At 43.1% G+C, this 24,156-nt stretch overlaps 1 protein-coding gene across 6 annotated transcripts in view; it reads left to right on the top strand.

The window, feature by feature from the left end:
- FMNL2 (formin like 2) overlaps positions 1-24,156 on the top strand; it is a 302,146-nt gene that overhangs the window by 237,677 nt on the left and 40,313 nt on the right. For all 6 annotated transcript variants that reach the window (XM_045575642.1, XM_036421515.2, XM_045575641.1 and 3 more), the window contains exons 8-10: positions 1,109-1,185; positions 3,102-3,195; positions 23,725-23,799. In XM_045575642.1, the coding sequence (XP_045431598.1) occupies positions 1,109-1,185; positions 3,102-3,195; positions 23,725-23,799 (246 nt within the window). The remainder of the gene's footprint in view (positions 1-1,108; positions 1,186-3,101; positions 3,196-23,724; positions 23,800-24,156) is intronic.

Here is a 24,156-nt window from a genome sequence, read left to right as displayed (position 1 = left end):
CAAGGTATAGTGCTCAGCTGTGTCCAGTGCTGTGCTAAGTCACGTAAGATGGGGAGTGAGAGAGTGGGCCATTGGTGATCTTGGTACGGACAGTTTCATTGGAGTGGTAGTGATGATATGCCTGATTAGAGGGTTTCAGGAGAGAACAGAGGAGAGAATGGGAGTGCTAGAGTTTTTCTGTAAAAGATAGCGGAGACATGAGGCAGTAGCTGGAGAGTATAGGGTTGAGAAAGATTTGGTTGTTGTTACTTAGGGTAAGATCATTTGCATCATGATTTTATGCTAATGGCAATGAATTAGAGAGGAAAAATAATGGTGGGGCTTGGGGAAGTTGTATATTCCCCAGAGCAGGAATAAAGGACTCAATTGTGACTTGACCTTAGATTGGAGCATGGGAGAATTCATCTTGAGGAAGAGGTGAGGAGGTAATCCAAAGATCTATGTGGGGAGGACTCATGTGATGGTGGAAGCTTTCGGAAGCTTTTTCTGCTAATACTTTCTCCTCAGTGTCACTGGGAATAAAGTCATAAGCTAGGAGTTGAGTTTGCAGGAAAAGGAATAATTCCTCAACTCAGCAGAATCAAGAATGATTCTTGAGCCTGTTAATGGAACTTTCTTCATTTTGTAGAAGGATGAGGCACACGAGTTTTGCTAGGCTTTCTGTCCTGTTTGCCATGGCACAGAGAAGGGGTTAGAAGCAGTGGTTATTAATCCTGGCTGAGCAGTGGAGTCCTTCTGAGAGCCTCAGAAAATTCAGATGCCAGAGTCCCTCCCTTGAGACTCATTGTTTTGTTTTGTTTACTCTTTTGGGTGATTTTAATGAGCAGCCAGGATTGAGAATCAATGGGCGGGAGCCATTTCACCATTTTACTAAAGAGGATCATATAGTTTATTCATAAAGTCTGGGAATAGGGCCCTTTGATAGTAACATCATTCCTGAACTTTTTCCCGGAGATATGTTCAGACACTGATTACTGTAGTCATGAATGCATTTAAAGATAGCAGAAATTACATTAGGTAGAAACTTTATGGGGTTGCTTTTATCAACATTGGGAGCCCCTAGGATGACTCCTAATACCTTGTTTTTTTCCCCCCACCTTAATTTCAGTATGGTTTCAACATGGTCATGTCTCATCCACATGCTGTCAACGAGATTGCACTAAGCTTGAACAACAAGAATCCAAGGTAAGCTTGATTTGTAATGTATCAATACAAGTTTAAATCCAACTAGCGAAAGCAGAGAGCTAGTCAACACTTAACTAAGAGTTTGGAAACTTGCAAGTGTGACTCTTTGAAATAAGATTGCCAGTGGACTCCTTGCTATATAGACCAGCTGAGTGAGATTCTTACATGTGGCAGAGTTAAGCAACTGGTGACAATTCCAGCCCTTCTCTCTCCTCTTTAAGCCTTCACTCCTTTTGAGACCTAGTTCTCAGCATCCTCGTAAATTTAGCAAAATTTGGCGGAGAACATGATGTTGCCAATTATCATACAGACTTACCAGGTATTGCCAAAAGCTAACTAGAACCACGATCCCTTATCCACACTTCACTTGCAATATTTAGACCTGTAGCTTTTATTACCAAAAGTAAAACACAAACAAAATAATAATTGTGCATGCAGATTTCACTTTTTGTTGTTTTGTTAATCCTCACCTAAGGATATTTTTTCCCATCGATTTTCAGAGAGAGGGAGGGATAAGGAGGGAGAAGAGAGAGACAGAGAGAAAAAATATATAGATGTGAGAGACACATCAATTGGTTGCCTCCCACACCCATCCCAACTGGGGCCAGGGACCAAACTTGCAGCCCAGGCACGTGCCCTTGATCAGAAATCGAACCCATGACCATTCCCTGTAGGGGCTGACACTCTAATCCACTGAACCATACCAGCCAGGGCCAGATTTCACTTTATTTCATTTTCCTATAAAGGCCAGTGCCCCATATTATTCACATCACAGATTACTTCTGGAAGCCTGCCTTTATCAGTTTATTTTCGTTATTCTAATATGTTTTACATTCTGGTGAGGCACTCCACATTTGAAATGTGTTGTTCCCCTTTATCAGACACCTCTGTGTAGAATATCTGTCTGAAAACTGTTAATTCACGTAAAGGAATCTGGTTATAAATTAGACCCTATCTGACCTGGAATGCAATGCAAAGCACAAGTCCTATTTAGATGTTGATAATGGCTTCAACCTTCCCCGGATTAAAGCTTTTCAACTTCACGATTGCTTTCTTAGTTTACAAGAATCCCAAGTAGTCATGCTTCTGTGTCCCTGTCTTCCCCCTCAGGAACTCACTATTCCTTAAGATTAATAACTGTGGATTATTCAGAATGGTCTTTGTTTAGAGGTCAGTAATAGATTTTATTCCAGAAAATGGTGAAACACTGAAGTTATCTTAAAATGAAGAAACAATGCTGTCCTTGACATTGTATTAAGAAACTTGGAATGTATCTCTAGGTTCTCCTAAAAATATTTCAGATGGAGTTTTATTTTCTTTCCTTGAGTCACAGAGAATATTCTCGTATTAGTAGAGCTGAAATCCAGATCCTTTCACACCTCCTGCAGAGGAAGAAACTCGCCTTGTCATAGGGGATTTTTATGGCGCCATGTGCAAATTAGCAGATGTGAAATGTAGGGCTTTAATTTCAATCGATTTTGAACTTTCTTGACAAATGTTATGTTTCTGATTCTAAAAACCAGAGACAATATTTAACAGGGGGTTGTTTTCCTGAATATTCCCAAGTTTCCTATTGTCTCTGGCTCACTAATAAATATTTTTCAGACACACTGTACTGAGTCATCTGATGATGGGACTAAAAGATGAATCTTTCCAGAATTAATTTTCATTAGTGAGTAATTTGTAACTTAGAGAATGGGAAACATGCCTCCAAATTTGCTACCCTAGTTAAGTCTCTTATTATAGAGGTAGGCAAAGGTCTAAGTATGTATGTAAGTGTAACTATACCTTAGTAAAAGTTTATAAAACATACGGAGAAATATTTTATTATATTGATCTTGGATGCCAGGAACAGCAGATTCATCTTGTCACTTTCACTGACTCATGGTTTTTTCTTTTTCTTCTTGTTTTGACAGAACAAAAGCCCTTGTGTTGGAACTGTTGGCAGCCGTTTGTCTCGTCAGAGGCGGGCATGAAATCATTTTATCAGCATTTGACAACTTTAAGGAGGTAAGATACTTTTCCATTTTAAAAAGAATCCTCACACAAACATCTTACACTTAACCTTCTTATTCATTCTAAGGTGTAAGGGGTATAATAGTTAGTTTTCTAACCCGTCCGTGAGTGGGTAGTAATGAACTTAGTCTAAATAGCTTATGTGGAATGGTGTCTCATTTCCAAGAAAAGTTAAAGACTATTCGCAGTACTTGTTTTCCTTGGGAGAACATAACACAGGCGAGTTGAAAACGGGTTTTGTTAAATGTTACGTGGTTTTCATTATGGTTGATACTTGAGCATCCCCCATCTAAATTTCATGAACTCATTCATCATAGTTCTTTTCTTCAAATCATATGTGCTATCATTACTCTGCTGAATGCTATGAAAAACTTATCACCTATATACAGGCACTGGTTTTGGCAGCTTGTAATCTTAAACAGGGGATCCTGCCCCAGGAAAACAATAAACTAGTGGATATGCATGGTTGACCATGGAAATTAAATGACGGCAAAGGAAGAAACAGTTACGTATGAATAATAGGACACCAAGGGTTCCGGGCCAAAGTATCAAGACCTCAAAACTGGAATAATAGCCAGTTTCCCTTAGGGGTGGTGTGCAGTGTTACATGGCAAAAGAGAGTGCCAGTTGGGTCCCCTAGAATGTGCCCCACATCTGAGGCTGCTTTGAGGGGAGATAGTACAAAAGTAATTGAAGGCACTTGGAGCCCCAGGATACCGTGGGACTGTGAGCCACACTGTGTCTTTTCTGTCAATCCCATTTGATTCTAGATGCTTCTGGATTAATACCTAGAAGCTAGATTACAATCCAGATCTCGGGGGTCTTCCATACTCTCTCCCATCTTTTCTGGATTTATTGAGGGCCTATGATAGGCCAGGGGCTGTGCCTGGTACACACAGGAGATCACTGAATTCTGTACGGATCTCTGTGAGACAATATATCTCCCTGTTATAAAAGAATAAACTAAGATTCTAAGACATTGCTGGCCCGAGATCACAGAGCCAGGATCGGGCTTTGGTGCTCCTTACTTTGGACTTCCTTCCAGGTGCTATTTGGGCCCAGTTCTGTGTGGATCTCCTGAGGGAAACGCTGAGTTAGACAGGACCTTCGGGCCATTCCCCCCACCCGGCCTCCTTTAACTGTATCACAGAGCAAGTCATTTTCATGTCAAAAACACGTACTATACAATTATCCGTGAGCCTTCTGATAAAATGAGCTATTTAACGAGCATCTGACTATACTGCAGGCCACATTATGTCCTAAAATTATGAAGGTATAGAATCAGTATTAACTAAATTCAGTAATTTATGAGGGGAATGTTAATTTTATTTTTTCTTAGGTTAGCTAGAATGCCTTTCTTACGCATAGCACACAAATCCTTGCAAATTGAGTTTTGGCTGTCAGGTATCAAAATCATATATGATGACTTAGGCATTTAGGGTGTAATATATACTTAGATGTGAAAAAAAAAAGTAATCCTACTCTAAATCTAATAACTGGCTAGTCTCGATGAGAACAAATTAATTGTGACTTCGAAATTTTAGAGCTTTAACTAAAATCTGCCTCTTTTCTGTAATTACTTGTAAGTAATGGTGGGTGTTTTAAGTTCTGATTCTCCTTGGGCAGGCATTTGCATCTGCAAGATGTGGGAGAAGGGGCGAGGACAGAGCTGGCTCTGTGTGCGCTGTTGGCCTGCATTAACCTCAGCCATGGTGCGCACGTGGCCAGGCCGAGCAAAGGGATTATTCTTCTAGCCATGAATGAGGACCGGGCGGGAGCCTGTCCCTGGGAAACTTCCTTCTGATGGAGAGGTCGCAAGAGCATCATCCTAGTTACCTTCTCAGTGTTAGTGTAAAAACTGTTTGTTTGTTTTTTAATATATTTTGTTGATTTTTCACAGAGAGGAAGAGAGAGGAATAGAGAGTTAGAAACATCGATCAGCTGCCTCTTGCACTCTCCCTCCACTGGGGTCGTGCCCATAACCAAGTTACATGCCCTTGACCAGAATCAAACCTGGGACCCTTCAGTCTGCAGGCCGACGCTCTATCCATTGAGCCAAACTGGTTTCGGCTGTTTGTTTTTTTAATGTAATACCACTCACAGCCCAATCTTTTAAACCTCTGCCTGTTTTTGTTTTGTTTTATTCCCATCTTTATGTGAGTGGATCTTTTTCTCCCTTAAACATCATAGTGAAGGGTGTATTCTATAATCTTTTTAACCAAAATGTCATTGGAATCTTCTGGGATTAGGGTGGTTTGGAAGCCAGCTGTTACAGATCAGGAAAAGTTGTCCTGTGATCTCAGATGCCCGTGTAAATAGGGTTTTCGTCAGTGAGTAATATCTACTGAGCTGCCCCTGGCAGAGACAGCGCCATGCCAGGTACCGGGAGACCAGGGAGCAGGCCCGAGGAGTCTTTACCCTCAAGAAGATGATTTTGTAAGTTGGGATTCCATTCATTCCATTCATTAGAGAGGGGTAATCCTTGTTTTTACAGTGAGGAATGGGGTATCAGGCATCAGTATTCATTTTTGAATAAAGTAGTATGCATTAGGGTAACCAGACCTTTGCACACAGCACAGCCTAGCACAGTGCTGAGACATGGCACCAGATTCTAAAGGAAAATTTAAAGACCACACATTGTATAATATGTAGATAGCAGGCCTCCCCCACTCTGTTTCTTGAGCAAATTTTTTCTGTCCTTAATTACTCCTTAATTCAAATGTAAACTGAAGAAGGTATCTTTTACCTCTTGATAGGTTTTTATGTAGGATTACACCATTCCCTCATATTTCAATTAATCAGAATACCAGCAAGTTTTTTTGTGTGTGGGTTTTTTTCCCCCCCAAAAGAATTTTGCTCATGTTTTGTGCTAATCTGAAGTACAATACATGCTTTAGGAAAGTAGGACATACTTCCAATTGAATGATATCTGATGGTGGTAAGCATATGAAACTGCATTTTGGTGGGTGTGGGGCTGGGTCCTATGCCTGATGTTACTGAGTAAGCATATCAATGTGTATGATGATACATGAGTTGTAATTCCATGGATTCAGATGGCAGACTTGTACTAATCATGGTTTGTGACATACCTGACCTTGTGAGTGTTGCAAGTGGATGAAAACGAAACTGTTGTCAGCTGTTATTTCTACATGAATTCTGTTCTCTTTAATTGTTTTTCAAATGGAATTAGCGCATCTGGTTTTGGTGTTGAAACATTTCCTTATGCAAATGTATGGTCCTGAATTGAAGCTCGAAGGCTCCCTCAGAAAGCCAATGTGGTTTCGCTAGTGGGCATCTGTGCCTCACATTATTAAGTTGATTTAAGAAAGCCTGTCAGGTTTTATTTACAATGGACCATATTTGTTCTTATTGGCTAATTGAGCCACATGGAAAACATATCGCCATCTTCCCTAAAAGGACACTTTCTTAGCTGCATGGCAATATGTATTTTTTGAGCGTTTGGCCTGGCAGGGAGGGGAAAAAGGCATTTGGAAGGGAAGGCCATTCTTCTGGTGTTTGCATTAGTTCAGGGTCTTGTCTGCAAGAAGGAGAAGGTGACTGTACCGTGCAGAGGAAGGGCTGGTTGGAGGGTGTGGAAAAACGGGCCTAGAAAATGCTGTGCCTCGATGCCCAGCCACCACGAAACGACTTGGGGTCCTGGTCATGCTTTCTCTTCTCTCAAATGGAATGGACCATGGCTAGCAATCCACTGGGTCATGAAACCACACTTCCTGCTTAAGGACATCAACTGGAGCGTTATAAACACCATATTTAATCCAATTTCCTTCGGAACTTTCTATCGAGACCTTGATCTCCTCAACTGTCTTGGTCTTCCTACTTTTTTCCATTATGTCCTTTGATATATCTAAGAAATTGCCTCTGGCTAAAAAAACAAAAACAAAAACCAAACAAACAAAAACACCAACACAAGAAAAACTCCCATTTGAATTCAGAGGGGAAAAGTCCCGAGGCCCCATAGACTCTGCAACAGAATAGCCTCCTCTGACAGCAATAATACCCTCTGAGGGCGCTGAGCAAGCTCCCAGGCCCCCAGGCCGCTGGGACGTGCACCTGGAATTCATCAGGATTCCAGATCGATTATAACTGTGTTCTCATCTGCTTCCAACATGACAGCATCTGGCTCTCAACGAGCCAGTTGAGGCCAGAGTTTGGTTATTAAAGGCCCAGCTCCTTCCCGCTCTGACTGTCCAGTATGGATGGACGGAGCCCTGGGCCGTGAGTCACTCAAGGCCACCAGCGCTTGTACATGGCCCTGTTGGCAGCATCCATTATTATTGTTGCCTCTTGCTTGAAGGCTTCCTCAGAAAGTTGATGTGGTTTTGCTACTGGGCATCTGAAAGCACTTGTGCTTCACATTATTATGTTGATTTAAGAAAGCCTGTCAGGTTTTATTTACAGTGGACCAAATTGGGCAGGAAGGAGAGCAGACATTTTGGTGCCCTTCCAGCATCCCTGTGAGTTTAATCCCAGCTAATCTAACCTCTTGAATATTTGCGGGTGCTGCGTTATAAATCCAGCCCAAGACCAGCCGGGTAATGCCTTCAGTGGTAAAATTTTCAACCACTGGAGGGAAGGGTCCTTTTTTTTTTTTCAGTCTTATTGAACTGTGAGCAATATTTTCTCTCAATCTCAAACCAGGGAGCTACCGTTCTAGATAGAGCATTGTGTGCATTTCACCGTATCAGGCCAGAATTAGATTAAATTAATTCACTGAGGCTCCTCGCTAGCCAGTCCGTCTTCCTAGGATCAGGAAGCAAAGTCGCAGTAATGATTTTTTGGACTGTTTATTAACTATTGCTATTATTGCTTGTGCATAATAAATTACCCCAAATTTAGTTTTATCAGGCTCCAAGATTCTGTGGGTCAGGAAGTCAGGTGGGGTGTGGCAGGGGTGATGGTCCCTGCTCCGTCGCCTCCAGGGCCTCGTCCCGGAAGATCTGATCGTCTGGTGGCTTCCCTCATCTGTCTAGTTTCTGGGCTGTGATGACTCCAAGGCTGAACCCAGCGGTGGATGGAGCCTGTCAGCCACAACGCCTCCACATAGAACTCCATGTGGCTGCAGCTCCCCAGAGCTCACAGCTGGCTCTCTGGCAGGAGTGAACACGGTAGCGCATCGGGAGAGCAGGCATTTTAAGGGACAGAAGTTGAAACATCTTCTGAGTTGGTCTCAGGAGACATCAGGGTCACTTCTGCTGCAATCCGTTGCTTACAAGTGGATCACTAAGGTGAACCCAGATGTAAAGGGGAAGGTAACGACTCACTTCTTGATGGTGGAGTGTGAGGGTCACAGTGCAGAAGAACACGGGTGGGAGAGACTGCTGTGGTTAATTTTTCGAAATGCAATTCACTTCAATAACTTTTTTTTACTTATATATATATATATATATATATATATATATATATATATATATATAAAATATATTTCATTGATTTTTTACAGAGAGAAAGAGAGAGGGATAGAGAGTTAGTTAGCAACATCAATGACAGAGAAACATAGATTAGCTACCTCTTGCACACTCCCTACTGGGGATGTGCCCCCAACCAAGGTACATGCCCTTGACCGGCATCGAACCTGGGACCCTTCAGTCTGCAGGCCGACGCTCTATCCACTGAGCCAAACCGGTTTCTGCTCAATAACTTTTAAGAACCTTTTTTTTTTATTATTGATTTCAAGAAACAGAGGGAGAGGGGGAGGAAAGAGAGAGAGAAACATCTGTTCTTCCATTTACTTATGCATTCGTTGGTTGATTCTTGTATGTTCCTTGACCAAGGTTCGAACCTGCAACCTTGGCGGGTTCTAACCAAATGAACTTTCCAGCCAGGGCACCTCAGTAACTTTTTGAGAAGCACTAATATATCTCTACTCGTTCCTCTTCCATTTTCTCTCTCTTCACTCAACCCAATGCTTGGCTCTATGCCAGTAAACTTCTTCATTGGAGGTAGAAAGGCCACTCCTTCCTTCGATCCAGTGTCCTGTGGGCAGACTGTCTTAACAGCGTTTCTAGAGGAGAAAGGGCTGTTGACATAGGATTTCCGAGCCTCTGGTAATGAACTAGTTATTTCTTTGGCATCTGTGTCCTTTTTATCGTCTAGCAAGGAAGTGGAGGCTGCTGATCATTAAGGGATGAGTCATGCCCGCTTACTGGAAAAATTTTTATGAGTATTGCACCCCCCTCATTTACAGCAGCGACCCTCGTTTCCTATCAGTGTCTGAAGCACTGATAAGCGCTGGCAAGAAGAAAATGAGTAACACGTAGGCCCTACCTTTAAGAAAGAGCATTCCGGTGTAGTTAAGGAAATGTAAATATTTTACCTGTTATACTACAAGGCTCTATAAAGATAAATGCCAGAGCCTTGCCAGGAGGAGGAACAACTAACTAAGAGGAAGCAGAGGAAGGAGGGCAGATGGGATGGGATGGGAGCTCTCAAAGGATGCTTTCTATTGGAACGTGTGCCTGAACTGAGTTTAGGATGGAGAAGGAATGTTAGTTCTTAATCATTGCTGTAATAAGTTGCCACAAACTTAGTGGCTTAAAACAACACAGATTTATTACTTTACAGATCTGTTGGTCAGACACAGGGTGGCATTCTTCTAGGGCAGTAGTTGGCAAACTCATTAGTCAACAGAGCCAAGTATCAACAGCACAACGATTGAAATTTCTTTTGAGAGCCAAATTTTTAAAACTTCCTCTAACGTCACTTCTTCAAAATAGACTCGCCCAGATATTTTGTGGAAGAGCCACGCTCAAGGGGCCAAAGAGCCACATGTGGCGCGTGAGCCGCAATTTGCCGACCACTGTTCTAGGGAATCCATCCTTTGCCTTTCAGAGGTGCTAACATTTTTGGCATGTGGCCCCTTCTCTGACCCCGATTCTCTGGGCACCTTCCTTTAGTAACCATGGAGATTGCTTTGGGCCCACCTAGATAATCCAAGATAACCTCCCCATCTCAGGATCCTTAACTTAATCATATCTGAGAATTCCCTTTTATATGTAAGGTAAACATGTCATTTTATACAAAGAAGTGAGGCAACTTAATAAAGCTTCAAGGACTTTAGTTTACCTTGAATCTTTAGTCTTAAAAAGGAGAGACAGGGCCCTGGCTGGTCGTGCTCAATGGTTAGAGCATTGGCCCATGCACTACAGGGTTGCAAGTTCGATTCCCATTTAAGGGCACAGACCTGGGTTGCAAACTAGATCCCTGGCTGCAGTTGGGGTGTATTGGGGTGCACATGAGAGGCAACCAATCGATGTATCTCTCTCTCACATTGATGTTTCTCTCTCCCCCTCCCTCCTTCCTTTCCACTCTCTCTGAAAAAAAAAAGCAATGGGGAAAAAAATTATTGGGTGAAGATTAACATAAATTAATAGATAAATAAATAAATAAAAGGTGGGATAGGAATTTAGGGGCAGATCAGGGGAAAACCTCATTGCTTGTTCTAGAGTCTTCACTTTGCCAAGTAGCCTGAAGTTAGGAAAGGGCAGCAGTAGAAAATGTGTTTCCCAATCTTCCCCAAGCCTTAGCTGTTTAGGTCAACTCTCTGGGTTGGTAAAGAAATAGTTGTTATACTTTTCTCCAAAAGTCAGTTGGCACTGAGCTCAGCATGAGGTCACTCTGACAGAACAGGGTGTGGTCAGGGTCTGAGATTTGTTTCAGAAATTTGGCCATTCATATGTCTCATTCCTTGGGCCTCTGCTTTCACTGACAGTCATCTGCTCCCTCAGCTGCTGTATTCATTCACTTCTAACATCTTCAGGACTTTCATTTGATGGGCCAGAGGGGAGCTTAAAAATATGGGGGGGAAAAGAGAAAATACAAGAGGACAGTGGTAGCGGGACAGATGAGATTATTGTGGTCACTGGTGAATATCTATAGAGATGCTCTGCTTTTCTTTTCTTTTTTTTCTTTTTTCTTTATTGAGATGTTTTGCTTTTCATCCTGACTTTTAATCAGACTCTTCATTTTCTCTACAAGCCCGAGTGAGTTTTTTACAGCAGTGAGCCACATTTTCTGTTTATTCATAGCAGGCACTTAAAAATAATAACACGCAGGGTGTTGCTTGCTTGTTATTTTTACTCGTGTAAAAATGCCATTTCTAAATCCTGTGCCCTTTGCCAGCTGTAAGACAGTTGGCATATGTGTGCCCGTATTTCATATTTTGGGAAGATAATGAAAGATCTCGAGGAAAAGCCGTGGGTGCTGTTTGTCACCTTAGCACCTCATGGAATCTGAACGGGCTGGCGCAGGTCCCCAAGCATGGAGACTCCGCTTGGGCATTGCTGCCCTGACGGTAAGATGCTGCTATGGTCGAAAGGTACATACCAGTAAGGGTGCTCTGAAGCGCTCGCTGTGAGGTGACGAGGGGACTGGAGTCCGAACTCTTACAGCTGGGGCAGTATCGTCACCAACTCCAAAAACTGTTAGAATAATGGGAGGTTTTCAGTGGCTCTTCTGGAATTATGTCTGCAGAGTAATGCTAAAGGTCTATTTTAGGGTCACCTTGGTTTCTTTTTCCTGTAGGAACCGCCTCCCTATTCTGTTTCTCCCTCACTCCACCCTGACTTGAATAGTAAGGATCTTTTTAAAAAGTTATCTCGGGACTTAACACATTGTGGATGGATCGCGAGAATTCTCGCTTCGTATTAAACGGTGTTTTACAAAGCATCATACTTTAAAAAGACACGAGCTTATAAGAACATGTAATAAATAACTTCAAAATGCAGTGGGTATTTAATTTTAAAGCATTCCTTTAACATTTATGTAAAACGTGTTTTGTCCTCGTTCAGTAGAAACTTATTTGGCCACTAGGTAAAGCTAGCAATAAAACTACTGGTCCACAATGTGGTAAGTATAGTTCAGTATTCCTTTTTTTAAGTTTAAATTCTCACCCAAGGACATGGTTTTATTGATTTTAGAGAGAGAGAAAGGGAGAGAGAGAAACATCAATAGGTTGCCTCTGGTACACATCCTGTCTGGGGGATTGAACCCGTGACCCTTTGGGGCCCAGGACAACACCACTCAGGGCTACTTTAGTTTCCTTTATTTATTCCACTTTAAAATAAAAATAGAAATCATTATTTTAGAACATTAAATAATTCTGGATGATAGGTTATGTTAGTCATCATTAAGTCCAGTGCTAAGCAGTGGCTAAGCCCCAGACCCAGAGCTAGAGTAATCATCCCATTAGATAAGCTTCTAGGTTCAAATAGAGCTGTTAAAGTAGGAAAGTGCTTACATTAGTTATGTTAACTAGGAAAAGAATAAGATAAGTCATATATATGTACATACACACACAGATATATAAAATATGTGTATTGTTACAGCATAAAGATGTACTTCTGCATAGTAACAGGCCTTCCCTAAAGGGAAAGGGTTTGGTGTGGTGGGGTTCCCTTATGTGTGTGTGTGTGTGTGTGTGTGTGTGTGTGTGTGTGTGTGTATGTGTGTGTTTACTTCTGTTGCTTGTAATGTGTGAGGAGTAACATCATGCCTCACACAGCCAAATGTCCCGATTGTGAGATTTTTTCCCTTCTAGTCATGTTTCTTATGACTAGCTTTCTCTTGTCTTCTCTAAAGATGCTCAGTTGTCTTTGTGTAACTTGTCTCCAAAAATAAACACCCTGGTTATAACCACCGTTTCTTCAGAGTTAAACAAAATCAAAATTCTTTGGAACTTCTAAGGAGGGATTGGGCAAACATATTTCTTACCATGGAAAAAGCACTGTCCTAAGATCAGGACAATTTGACAGAAAATAAAAGGTCTAACAAGACTTTTCTTTTACAAAAGTTTATATTGCCTCAAGAAAGATAGGGCTGGCTTTAACAAAACTGTAGATATTTAATTAAGTACCAAATGTCTGATATGTTAACAAGAAGACAGTAATTCAAAACTATAAGAATTGTGCTTACATTTATATTTTTTACTAGTTGCCCGGTGTACGAAATTTGTGTAGAGAGAGGCGGGTCCCTCAACCCAGCCTGCCCTGCACTCTCTCTAATTGGGGACATCCCTCTTGCAATCTGGGACCACTGGCTCCTAACTTCTCATCTGCCACCTGCTTGATCGCCCCTAACCCCTCTGCCTGCCTGCCTGATCACCCCTAACCTCTTTGCCTGCCTGCCTGATCACCCCTAATAGTCTTCCCCTGCCAGCAGGGGAAGTGTGTGTTACTTTAATTCTGAGATCTACTCTCAGAATAAAGAAAGAGATTCAGAGTAAATAGGCCTACTGACACATTAGTAAATGGCAACCTTGGGATTTTTACACAAATCTGTTTAACTCCAAGGCTCACAGTCAATCTTATATAGCATGTTATCTATCACATATTAACACTTTTTACACCTGTTCATACACACTCTCAGTTTTCTACCAAAAAGCAGACCAATTGGAATAGTTATGAATTGGGTGGATTATTGGGATATTTGAAGTTATTAGTAAAATTCAGAACAAAACTGTACTGTTCGTTAAGGCCCAGAGAGAGAGAGGATAGGTCTTGAACAGAATTATAAAGGAAGGAAGAGACTTAACTTAGTTGGCAGAGGGAATTCTGGGAACAGGAGACTGGCATGAAATCTGTCTCAGAGTAGGATAAGTCAGAATAAATGTGCTCATCGACAAGAAAAAAACATTTGCCTGGGACCCTTGTTATGAAATAAAGCTCAGCATGATTAAGCTGCTGAGAAAGTAATAGTGAGAGATTTGAAACTTGTGATAAACAAAATCTCAACTGGAAGGCTGAGAAAAGTAGGAGGGAAAAGAGAATAACTAAAAATAATAAAGTACTTAACAGTTTATAAAGTGCTTTTATACCCCATTTGATTCTATGGAAATCTAAGAAGGACATTTTATAGTTCTATCTGAAAGGGTTTTAGTGTTTCTTTGACTGCAGGTATAAAAACTAGATATTGAAATGATAGGTACCAAAATTTACAAACAAGGACAAAAAGTAATGGGTTCAAGGCCAGCTAGTAGAAATAGTAACAATTTTAAAATAAAAATTGGTCGCTGTGATTTTCAATCTCCGTGGTGACTTCTGTTCCCTGTTCTCTTTATGAACCACCCAGAAATGGCTGTCCCAGTCTCTGAACCCAAGTCACATTTTAAAAAATCTGCACTGTGTCAAAGGAGCCTGATGCTTCCACAGCCAGAAAGTGAGCTGGCTGTGCTGGGCACACGGTCAGTACCTTCCACCAGGAAGGCCTGTGCGTGGAAGTGCCTCTGGCTTGTGCTGTGTTTGAAAGACTGAGCTATGGAGTCATTATGCAGCTCATTCGGTTCCCAGCTCCTCCATCATGTCATACTCAAGCCCCAGACTCTGTTCTCACTGTGGTTCAAGGCCATTCTTTATTCCTCTCACCGCAGTGGTGTGTGTGGCCCTGTATCAATCTGCCAAGGCTATCTAGTCATACTTAGATTTTATTCACAACCATCGCCTGGAATACACAGCAGAGGAAAATGGCTCCACAGTTCCCAACTATGGGAACCACTGTCAGTCACCCCTCCTCCTACCGCTGAGCCCCTACGGGACTTTCCCCCTCCGCTCTGCGTCACTGGGGACTGGAAATGGCCCATGTGGTAACATGAGCTATGGCTGTTTTGTGGCAGCGGTTTGGTTTGGGCCATGGAAAATGAGGGCTGCTTTCCCACCAGTTAAATGAACCAGCCACACATGTGGTATCCCACATTGACTGGTGCACCAGTAAGGACAACACTGAATTTTCCATGGTGAAGCATTTTCCAGGAATAGGTGTAAGCCTAGGAGGTGGTGTAGTCTGTGTGGTGGGCAAGGACATGTTTAGTCCTTGAGTAAAAGATGATGATCTTTGCGTTGTTTGCGTATTAGTAGTTCTCATTTGCTTTATAGTATGAAGTGCCAGGTGTTCCAGGATGTGTCTGTTTACCTGGGTGAATTCGCCGAGTCTGGTTCTCCCTGAACTCTGGGGCACACATGTCCTGTGGACCATGTGTGTCTGCCATGCGCTCATGTTTCTGCTTGAAACCGAATATTCTCTTGGCTTTAGGAAAAGAATGCCTAGCCTTGTAATGAGCTTCCCTGGGACAGAGGTGGGCACCTCCCTGGGCTTGTCAGGCACAAGGAGGAAGGGGGTGTCTTTTTTTCTACCTTAATTGACGGGGGCTCCTTTCTACGCAGGGGAAACCTGATCTGTCTCTGGAATGGTGTGGCTTTATCTCCGTGGAGAGAGAGCAGATGTGGTTGGTCTTTATGTGATGTGGTTGACTCCTCAACATCTTGCGAGAAATCTTACTACTTCAAGTTTTGCTTCCTCAACTTTTGGATTTTAAGACTTTATCATCTTTGTAGAATAAAGAGGTGATTCTGTAATCTAGTAGTTCTCAAACCTTTGGCCAGAGGACCCCTTTTTACACTCTTAAAAATTACCAAAGGACCCCCCCCCCCCAAAAAAAAAAGTTTTTGTTATGTAGGTTATGTATTTCTATTTACCATATTAGAAATTAAATAAAATTTTGATAAACCTACTTATTTCATTAAATATTCTATCTAATAAAAGTAATATGCAAATTGACCATCACTCCAACACACAAGATGGCTGCCTCCATGTGGTCAAAGATCCTGGCCCCATGTGGGAACAAGATGGCCAGCAGGGGGAGAGCAGTTGGGAGGGACTAGGCCTGTAAAGGAGGGCAGTTGGGGGCGATCAACCCTGCAGGGGAGGGCAGTAGGGGTGACCAGGCCGGCAGAGGAGGGAAGTTGGGGGTGATCAGGCCTGCAGGGAAGGGCAGTTGAGGGGCACCAGGCCTGCAGGGGAGGGTAGTTGGAGGTGCTAAGCCTTCAGGGGAGATCAGTTAGGGGTGACCAGGCTTTCAAGGGAGGGCCATTAGGGGTGACTAAGCCTGCAGGGGAGTTAGGGGCAATCAGGCTGGCAGGGGAAAAGTTAGGCATCCATCAGGCTGGCAGGCAGAAGCGGTTAGGGTTAATCAGGAAGGCAGGTAGCCAGTAGTCCTGGATTGTGAGAAGGATGTCCAATTGCAATTGCCCGTTTAGACCCGATCCTACTAAATGGGCTGTCGAACATCCCTCAAAGGGTCCCAGTTGGGGGCTGAGCTGAGGGACACACAATTTTGTACACTGGGCCTCTAATAACATAATAAATATCAATGTTAACTGTTTCTATAAAAATTACCTATTTTCTAAAACTAAAAAGTAAAATAAGCAGGGAGAAGAGTGGCTTAGTCATCTTCAGTGCCATAAGGAATTACCATACACTGGATGGTTTGTACAACAGAAACTTATCTTCTCCCAGCTATGGAAGCTGATGGTTGGGTTCTCTTTCTGGCTTTCAGATGGCCACCATCTCACCTTGTGCTCAGATGGCCTTTGCTTTGCATGTGTGTGTAGACAGAGATCCCTCTTTCTCTCCTCAAAAGGCCACCAATCCAATTTGTTAAGAACTCAAGCCTATGGCATCACTTAGTTTTACTTACTTCCTATTTCCAAATACAGTTAAATTGAGAGTTAGGGCTTTAACATGAATTTTGTGGAGACACAATTCAATCCATAACAGTAGCTCATGCTATATTTTTGTACGTCTTTTAAAGTCTACATTAATAGAAGACAGCTGCATGCTCATATCTGCTTCTGCATTCAGTCTCTTGTGTTCCTTTGGTTGAAATAGTTGAAAGTCCAGCTCCACACAAGTATGCAGATGGAAAGAATTTTAACAGCATTTTCATATAATAGTGGGTGTTCGTTTTTGATGCTATACAATACAAACACAGGGCAGGTAGTAGTTTCTTAAAGATTAGTTGCAAAGTGGAATCTGAAACCATATTAATGAACTTCTTGTATTCTGTCATATTAAAACTAGAGGCCCAGTGCACAGACTCATGCACTGGTGGAGACCCTTGACATGGCCTCGTGGGATCAGGTCGAAACCGGCATTACAACGCCGCCTGCTGTTCCCGCTCATCCCAGCCCCAGGCACCTTCTGAGGGCTCGCCAGCCATGAGCCCTGTGTCTGGTGCCCGTTGGTCAGCCAAGCAGTGCTCTTGCTGTGGGAGCACACTGACCACCAGGGGGCATCTCCTGCATTGAAATCTGACCTCTGGTGGTCAGTGCATGTCATAGCTACTGATCAACCAGTCGTTTGGTCATTTGTTTGGTTGTTTTGTCACTTAGGCTTTTATATATATAGATTTACTTGTCTGTCTTGCATCTTGAATGAATGCATAATTTTACAACAACATGCAATGATCACTTGAAAATATTTATTCACCAAAATATCCAGATATTCTAAATATTGACATATTTCATACTGCAACTTAAAAAAAAAAAAATCACATTCATTGTCACCACCAGTCTCATCAGAATAAACTTTAAATATAGGCAAGCTCTCAAGCTCAGGGTAGATACAAGTTTTCAAAAATTCTCATTTTTTGCTTGAAAGCTCAGTTTTTGGAAACAAATATTGTTGTCAATAGTTTCCCTTAAAGCTTGGGTTGACATCTGTCCCCTGAGCAGGTCCCAAGTTCTGTTGGCACAGGTTGTAAACAGCTCCTACTATTGCTGTGGTTTAGTGAACGTGTGATGACCACTAGAAATGTGTCATTGTGTCCTGTTTCTTGCCTTGCTTGACCAGATTGGGTATGTCCAAGGGATGATGCCGTGGGGAGGAATAAAGGACAGTGATAGGTCTGACTGGGAAGTTGTCCCAGAGATGCCTGCAGGCCTTTGTGGATTAGTTCTCCTGTAACTATTTAAATCCCGGTCTCTCCTGAAGAATTAGAAAGTACTTTGGTTTTCTTGTAGGAATAGAGCCCGAAAGAATCTGTATGTGTCTTTACTGATGACCAAGAGATGTGACTCTTACATTTGAAGTCAGAAAGATTAAAGTCATATATTAGGCATATGCCAGAGTTTTGGGTTTCATCCCTGGTCAGGGCACATACAGGGGTCAACCAATCAATGCATAAATAAGTGGAACAACAAGTTGATGCTTCTCCCTCCCCATTCCCCCCGCCCTCACCTCTTTTCTCCTTTCGTCTCCCTCTAAAAATCAGTAAATTAAAAAAAATAAAAATAAAGTCATATATTAGGAATACTTGTGAAAGATGTCATTTATGAAGAATTATAATGTGGAGCTGTGCACTCTAGAATTTAATGAAGGCCATCTTTTTTTTTTTTTTTTTTTTTTTAGGGGAGTGATAAAACTGCATTTCTCATTTAAGGTGTGGTGTGTCAGCAAGTCATCCTTTAGGGATTTCACCAGCCCTTTGCTTCTCTCCATCAGGATTCCTTATTCAATCTAACAAAATATGTGCATGGAAAGTAAAACAGTCATCTGCTTGCTTCATGTGCCTGGTGCCAAACATCTGGATATTTGAAAACATCTGGAAAAGTGACTGGTGTTTTCAAAAGGGTGTTTAGCATTATCTGGATGAAACCTCTGGCTCATAATCAGATAACCAGCCCAAGATGGATAGAAATGCCTTATTATTTTATGAGGAAGGAGGGCTGGATTGAAGATTGTAGAATGCATTCTGTTGTTTAGCTTTCATTAGTCCTCATTTCGAGGGAGTGAGTTTGGGGTGTTCCGCTTCAGAATGCCTCAGTGTGATGGACATTTCCACCTTCATATCCCAGGGAGACAGGAGAGCCAGCAGCGGGTCGGCTATGTCACATGTCACGGCAGCCCTTTGGTGTCACTGTATGAAGTGGGTAGTCACCTCGGGGAGGGGAAAGGGTCCCCAGCCGCGCAGAGCCCCCCAGGCAGCGGCTTCTGGCGGGCCATGGAGGCATCAGAGCCCAGACTCTGTGCTCTCAGTAGAAGGTGGAAGGTGCTTTCACCTGGGCCTGTGAAAGAGCTGCTTGCTTCTTTCTCGCGGCCCTGAAAGGAAAACAACCTTCCTTCCCAGCAGCCCCCAGAAAGGCAGTCTAATCAGTCATAATGGACTTGCCTCTACCCGGCCTTCCCGCAGGGAGCCCTGCGGATCACAGGGGCCTATTGTGAGGAGAGAAGAAGGACGCATTGAGGCAGGCGCCAGGCAACGGGGCACGAAGGAAACACTTAAGCAAGGGCCCTTAATTTTTATAGAGCTTCCCAGGACCATGTTTCACAGTCTCCTCCTGGGAGCCGGGCCTCATGCTGGCTGCAGACCCTGCGTGGTGTCCTGGGAGCTGAGGCTGGGCAAGCCAAAGGCAGTCACTGACCTTGAAGGGGAACGGAGAAGTGGCCGAAGGCCGGCTGTCTGTCCTTCGCTCGGCCTCTGGCTGGCACGATGCACTGTTGATTACAAAGCTTCTGTAAAACCACCGTTTCTCCGCTGGTCGCCTTCAGAGAAAGCACCCCCTAAACTCTGCCCACTTTCAGAGATGCTTTAAACAGCCACCCCTTTGGCATTCAGGGCCCAGACTTATGTAAGTGCTTCGGGACAGCGTTCAGAGATGTCTTCCACAGATTGTGATTTGGCAGAAGCCGTGCTTTTGCCTCAGTCCTGCTTTGAAGTGGAAATGTGTCTTGCTGGTCCTGGGTGTGGCCCCTCCTGTCTGCATGGGGCAGGGTTTATCTGCTCCCGGAGCACCAGTGAGCGGATGAGTTATTGCCCTGGCCCTTATGTGTGGTGCTCAGGGCCTCTAGCCGGTGCACCTCTCTAAGCTTGGTTTGTAGAGCTTCCAGGCCAGTCCGTGTGGGGATATCATGTTGTACTGCCAGGCCCAGATCAGAAGCTTAGAGCTTCAAGATATAGAGTGAGAGGATTTTTATTAGCAATGGAAACCTTCAATGAAACTCTTTTTCCAAAAGAAATCTTACCAGGAAACTCGTGTAACCAAGCAGAGCTGGAAACGTGAGGATACGAATCCTGAATCCTGAGAACCTCTCTCATTTGTGCTTTTTCTCTCCCGGCCAAGCCCCCATTCCAGGAGTTTCCCGAGTATTCTTCTGTGACCCTCAAGGCTTCCCAGAACAGGCCATGAACACCACGGGTGTGATCCCAGGCTCTCAGATCCACGGATGTTAAACCCAAAGTCCAGGGAGGTTCCCTGAGTCACCCCAGATCGCTGAGGGGCAGTGGCAGAGCCGCGACTTACGACCCAGGTTTTGTGGTCCCCGTTTAATACTCCATGTCGTTCCAGTTCTGCCCTCGTCTCCCCTCACCCCATCAATGTTAGAGCTTTACATGCAAAGAGGCCCAGCTGTATTTATTAGGACCCCCCCCCAGGGCGTGGGGGATGGTAGCTGTGCCAGCCACCTGAGGTCTTCTCCGGCGTCCCAGCCTGAGCATTGTCACTTTACACCAGGAGTCAGGACCCTTTTCTCTGCCCAGGGCCATTTGGATATTTATAACATCATTCTTGGACCATACAAAACTATCCACTTAAAAATTTGCCTGCTCTATTTTGGTCAAACATTTCATTAACTCACCTCTAATGACTTGGCAGGGACAGACTAAATGACTTTGTGGGCCTTATACGGCCCGAGGGCTGGGCATTCCCCAGCAGTAGACATATTTTTACAGTAGGGTAGCTACTTCTCCAGGGATTCTACTTTTATTTTTCTGCTGGTTGACTGCATTTCTGGTGGCCCTGGCTGCTGGAGTGGAAGTCTCACTCCCGATGGAGTGGCCAGTGCCCATCAGGGCTCCTCTTCTGTCTGCTACCTACCCCCCCCCCCCACTTCCTGTGGCCACATCGCTTCCGGTCACTGCCTTCCCAGCTCCTGCAGTGGCTACCCTGTATTCGTACAGGAGATCGGTGTCAGTGTTAGTGGGGGATTGGGAAATACCAGTGAATATAAAAGTCGAGAAATGTCAGGTTTCAGTTGCCATAGTACAATTTTCTTTTCACTTAAAGAAAGTTTTCAGATCATCTGTTCTCTGGCCTTGGTTGGCAAATGGACATGAAATGCAGCAAACTATAACATGCAATAAATGTGCGTGCAGACATGCTCCAGCTCTGACGTTCTTTTGCCGAAGGCCCAGGTCCATCCCCAGTGTGTGGGTTCTGGAAATCACTGACAGTCAGTGGTCTTGTTCCTTTCATCCTCACCGACTTCTGAAACGAGGCCAGCTGCCAAGGGGAGAAGCAGCACGTCCGGCCGTGCCTGTCCTGTTTGCAGTGTGTGTGTGGGGAGGTCCAGATGTGATCTCTGAGCCAAGACGATGTTCCTCTGTTGTGGACATGACTTTTCCCAACCTTTTCCCAAGCAGCAAGCATGCCTCCTGGCCCCTACCCCCTGTCTCCTTCCCCCATGATCGGAGTGTACACCTATTTAATGATTGCTCAAGGGGCATAGAAACAAATGTGGATCTGGTGTGCACGCTTCCTCTCCATCAGCAGGGCTGAGGGGCTTCTGGTCTGCTGTCCCTCTGGCACAGGGTCAGAGACGCCACTCCGAGTCCATTGGCAGAGATTGGCAGCAGTGCAGTGAGCAGGCCTTGACGGGCAGGGCTGGATGGAGCAGAGCGAAGGGGCCCTTCTGGTTCTTACAGCGGGCACAGAAAGTGGTCAGTCAGGTCCTCTGTCAAGGTTTCCTGAGGCTGGGATCTCTGTTGGCAAATGTTGTTTTGTGCATTTGGGTTCTTTTCATCACGTTCGTAGCAGCTGTAAATTAGAACATGACTTTTCCCAAGCAGCAAGCATGCCTTCTGGCCCCCGCCCCCTGTCTCCTTCCCCATGATCAGAGTATGCACCCATTTAATGATTGCTCAAGGTGTGTGTGTGTGTGTGTGTGTGTGTGTGTGTGTAAAGATTAAAGGTATTTCTGATTCATAACACATGTTCTCAGCATGAATTTGTCTGTTGACAGAATGAATGATTTCTAAAGAAATGTGTGTGTGTGTATATATATATATATATATATATATATATATATATATATATATTTTCAAAGCTCTTCCTAATGTCTTTTTCAGTCCTGCCTTCCAGGCTAGGACAATGATTTTGGGGATCTTTACCCAACGTGCAGTGGATCTATCATTGCTTGTTCTGGGTTCGATGCCATCTCTTCTTGTCCACAGGCTACCAGGGGTGTGTTTTGTTAGTACCCACATGTGCTTCCCTCAGCCCTATAACATTCCGGACACAATTCCCGATTACTTGGGAATTACCTTATTCCTGTAGCTGTGCAGGGTGGGTGGACCAATCCCTGCTCCTTTCCTATAATACCCAGTTAATAGTAACTGTTTCTTTATGTGTGTTGTTATAAATTCGAGGTTGAGTGAATTGGAGAGTTAATGATCCAGCTCTCCAGTTTACAACTGGTAGTTAGGGCTTAGGATTTAATCAGCTAGTCCAGTAATTTTCAACCTTTTCTCTCTCATGGCACACATTAACTAATTACTAAAATTCTTCAGCACACCAAAACAATATATATATATTGCTAATCTCACAAAAAAATGGGGGGGGGAGTACAATTAGATCCTTTCACACAGATGGCTATTGCTGTGTTAGCTATTGCCGTTTTTATTTTTATTTGACAACTTAAGGGAAAAGAGGTCAGTGCCCCTGATTAAATAGTTAGCTATTGCATGTTTTAAAAATTCTTGCAGCACACCTGTTGAAAATTGCTGAGCTGGTCTAATATTGTATAAGCTACTGTTTCTGAAATGCTGGTCCAACAACCATGAGGATGTTTTTCTCAATAATCTCTTTCTAAAATGTGTTTTTATTGATTTTAGAGAGATAGGAAGGGAGAGGGAGAGAACATGGATGAGAGAAATATGGATGAGAGAAACACTGATCAGTGCCTCCTGGGGATTGAATCTGTGCCTTGACCATGAAGTGAAACAGCGACCTCTCAGTATTGTAGCTTATGCACTAAAATTACTTAATTGGATTAGACATGATATAAAAAATTTGAATTTGTTTTTCAAGGAATTTTTAAATACAAAATTTTTAAGATCTCTTAATATGTGTGGTCCTGGTATTTCTATAAAATGGAAAACCCTGGTGTTTTTTAAAAAATTACCATAAACAACATTCAGGTATCCTGAATGCAGGTTAAAAAAGTTGGTGGGGATGAAACAAGTTTGGCTCAGTGGATAGAGCGTTGACCTGCAGACTGAAAGGTCCCAGGTTTGATTCGGGTCAAGGGCATGTATCTTTGTTGCCAGCACATCCCCAGTAGGGGGTGTGTAAGAGGCAGCTGATCGATGATTCTCTCTCATCGATGTTTCTAACTCTCTATCCCTCTCTCTTCCTCTCTGTGAAAAATCAATAAAATAAAAAATAAAAAAATAAAAAAAGTTGGTGGGTCATGCAAAGATAACCCAGGAAAGAACACATTTGATATGGACTTCAGAGTATCACGAGAACTTGCAAAGGAAACCTAGGATCAGTGAGGGTGCTGGCTCAGGTTGCTATTTGTGAGTTAACTGGCGTGGAAGAAAAGTAAATAGAGTGTGAGAGAGGAAAAAAAAAATAGGTATTCTGGAAATGATTATTAATGCTAAAATTTCTGCATCTAATTTTGGGATGCTTATGTTTGGATTTTCATATGCATGATGAAAATGTGTGTTTTCAGGTTTGTGGAGAAAAGCAGCGCTTTGAGAAGTTGATGGAACATTTCAGGAATGAAGACAATAATATCGATTTTATGGTGAGCTATTTTTGTACTACATGCAAAAAAACAAAAAAAAACAAACTCAATTTCAGCACTTAGCCCTAAACCCATTGATATTTATATGTAGTATACATCCATATGTATGAGTATGTTACACAGGATAGGAAATTGAGCATAATATGCTACAGATCCAATCTAGACTGTCCCTCTTAATCTGTATTTTCCCCTGGATGGCAGTGTTTCTAGTTTTATTCCTTCTGTACACTCTATAGTACAAGCCGAACGTTCTGGTTATTTACAGCAGATGAAGCGTGAAGCATGCACCTGGGTAAAGGGAGGTAACGTGCATGGTGCATATGCTGCAGTCTCTAATGTCACTGTCAGTGGTGCCGC

Source organism: Pipistrellus kuhlii, unplaced genomic scaffold (assembly GCF_014108245.1).
Source record: "Pipistrellus kuhlii isolate mPipKuh1 unplaced genomic scaffold, mPipKuh1.p scaffold_m20_p_7, whole genome shotgun sequence".
Lineage (NCBI taxonomy): Eukaryota > Metazoa > Chordata > Mammalia > Chiroptera > Vespertilionidae > Pipistrellus > Pipistrellus kuhlii.
Note: the sequence above shows the minus strand (reverse complement) of the source record. Positions and strands in the feature narration are given on the sequence as shown.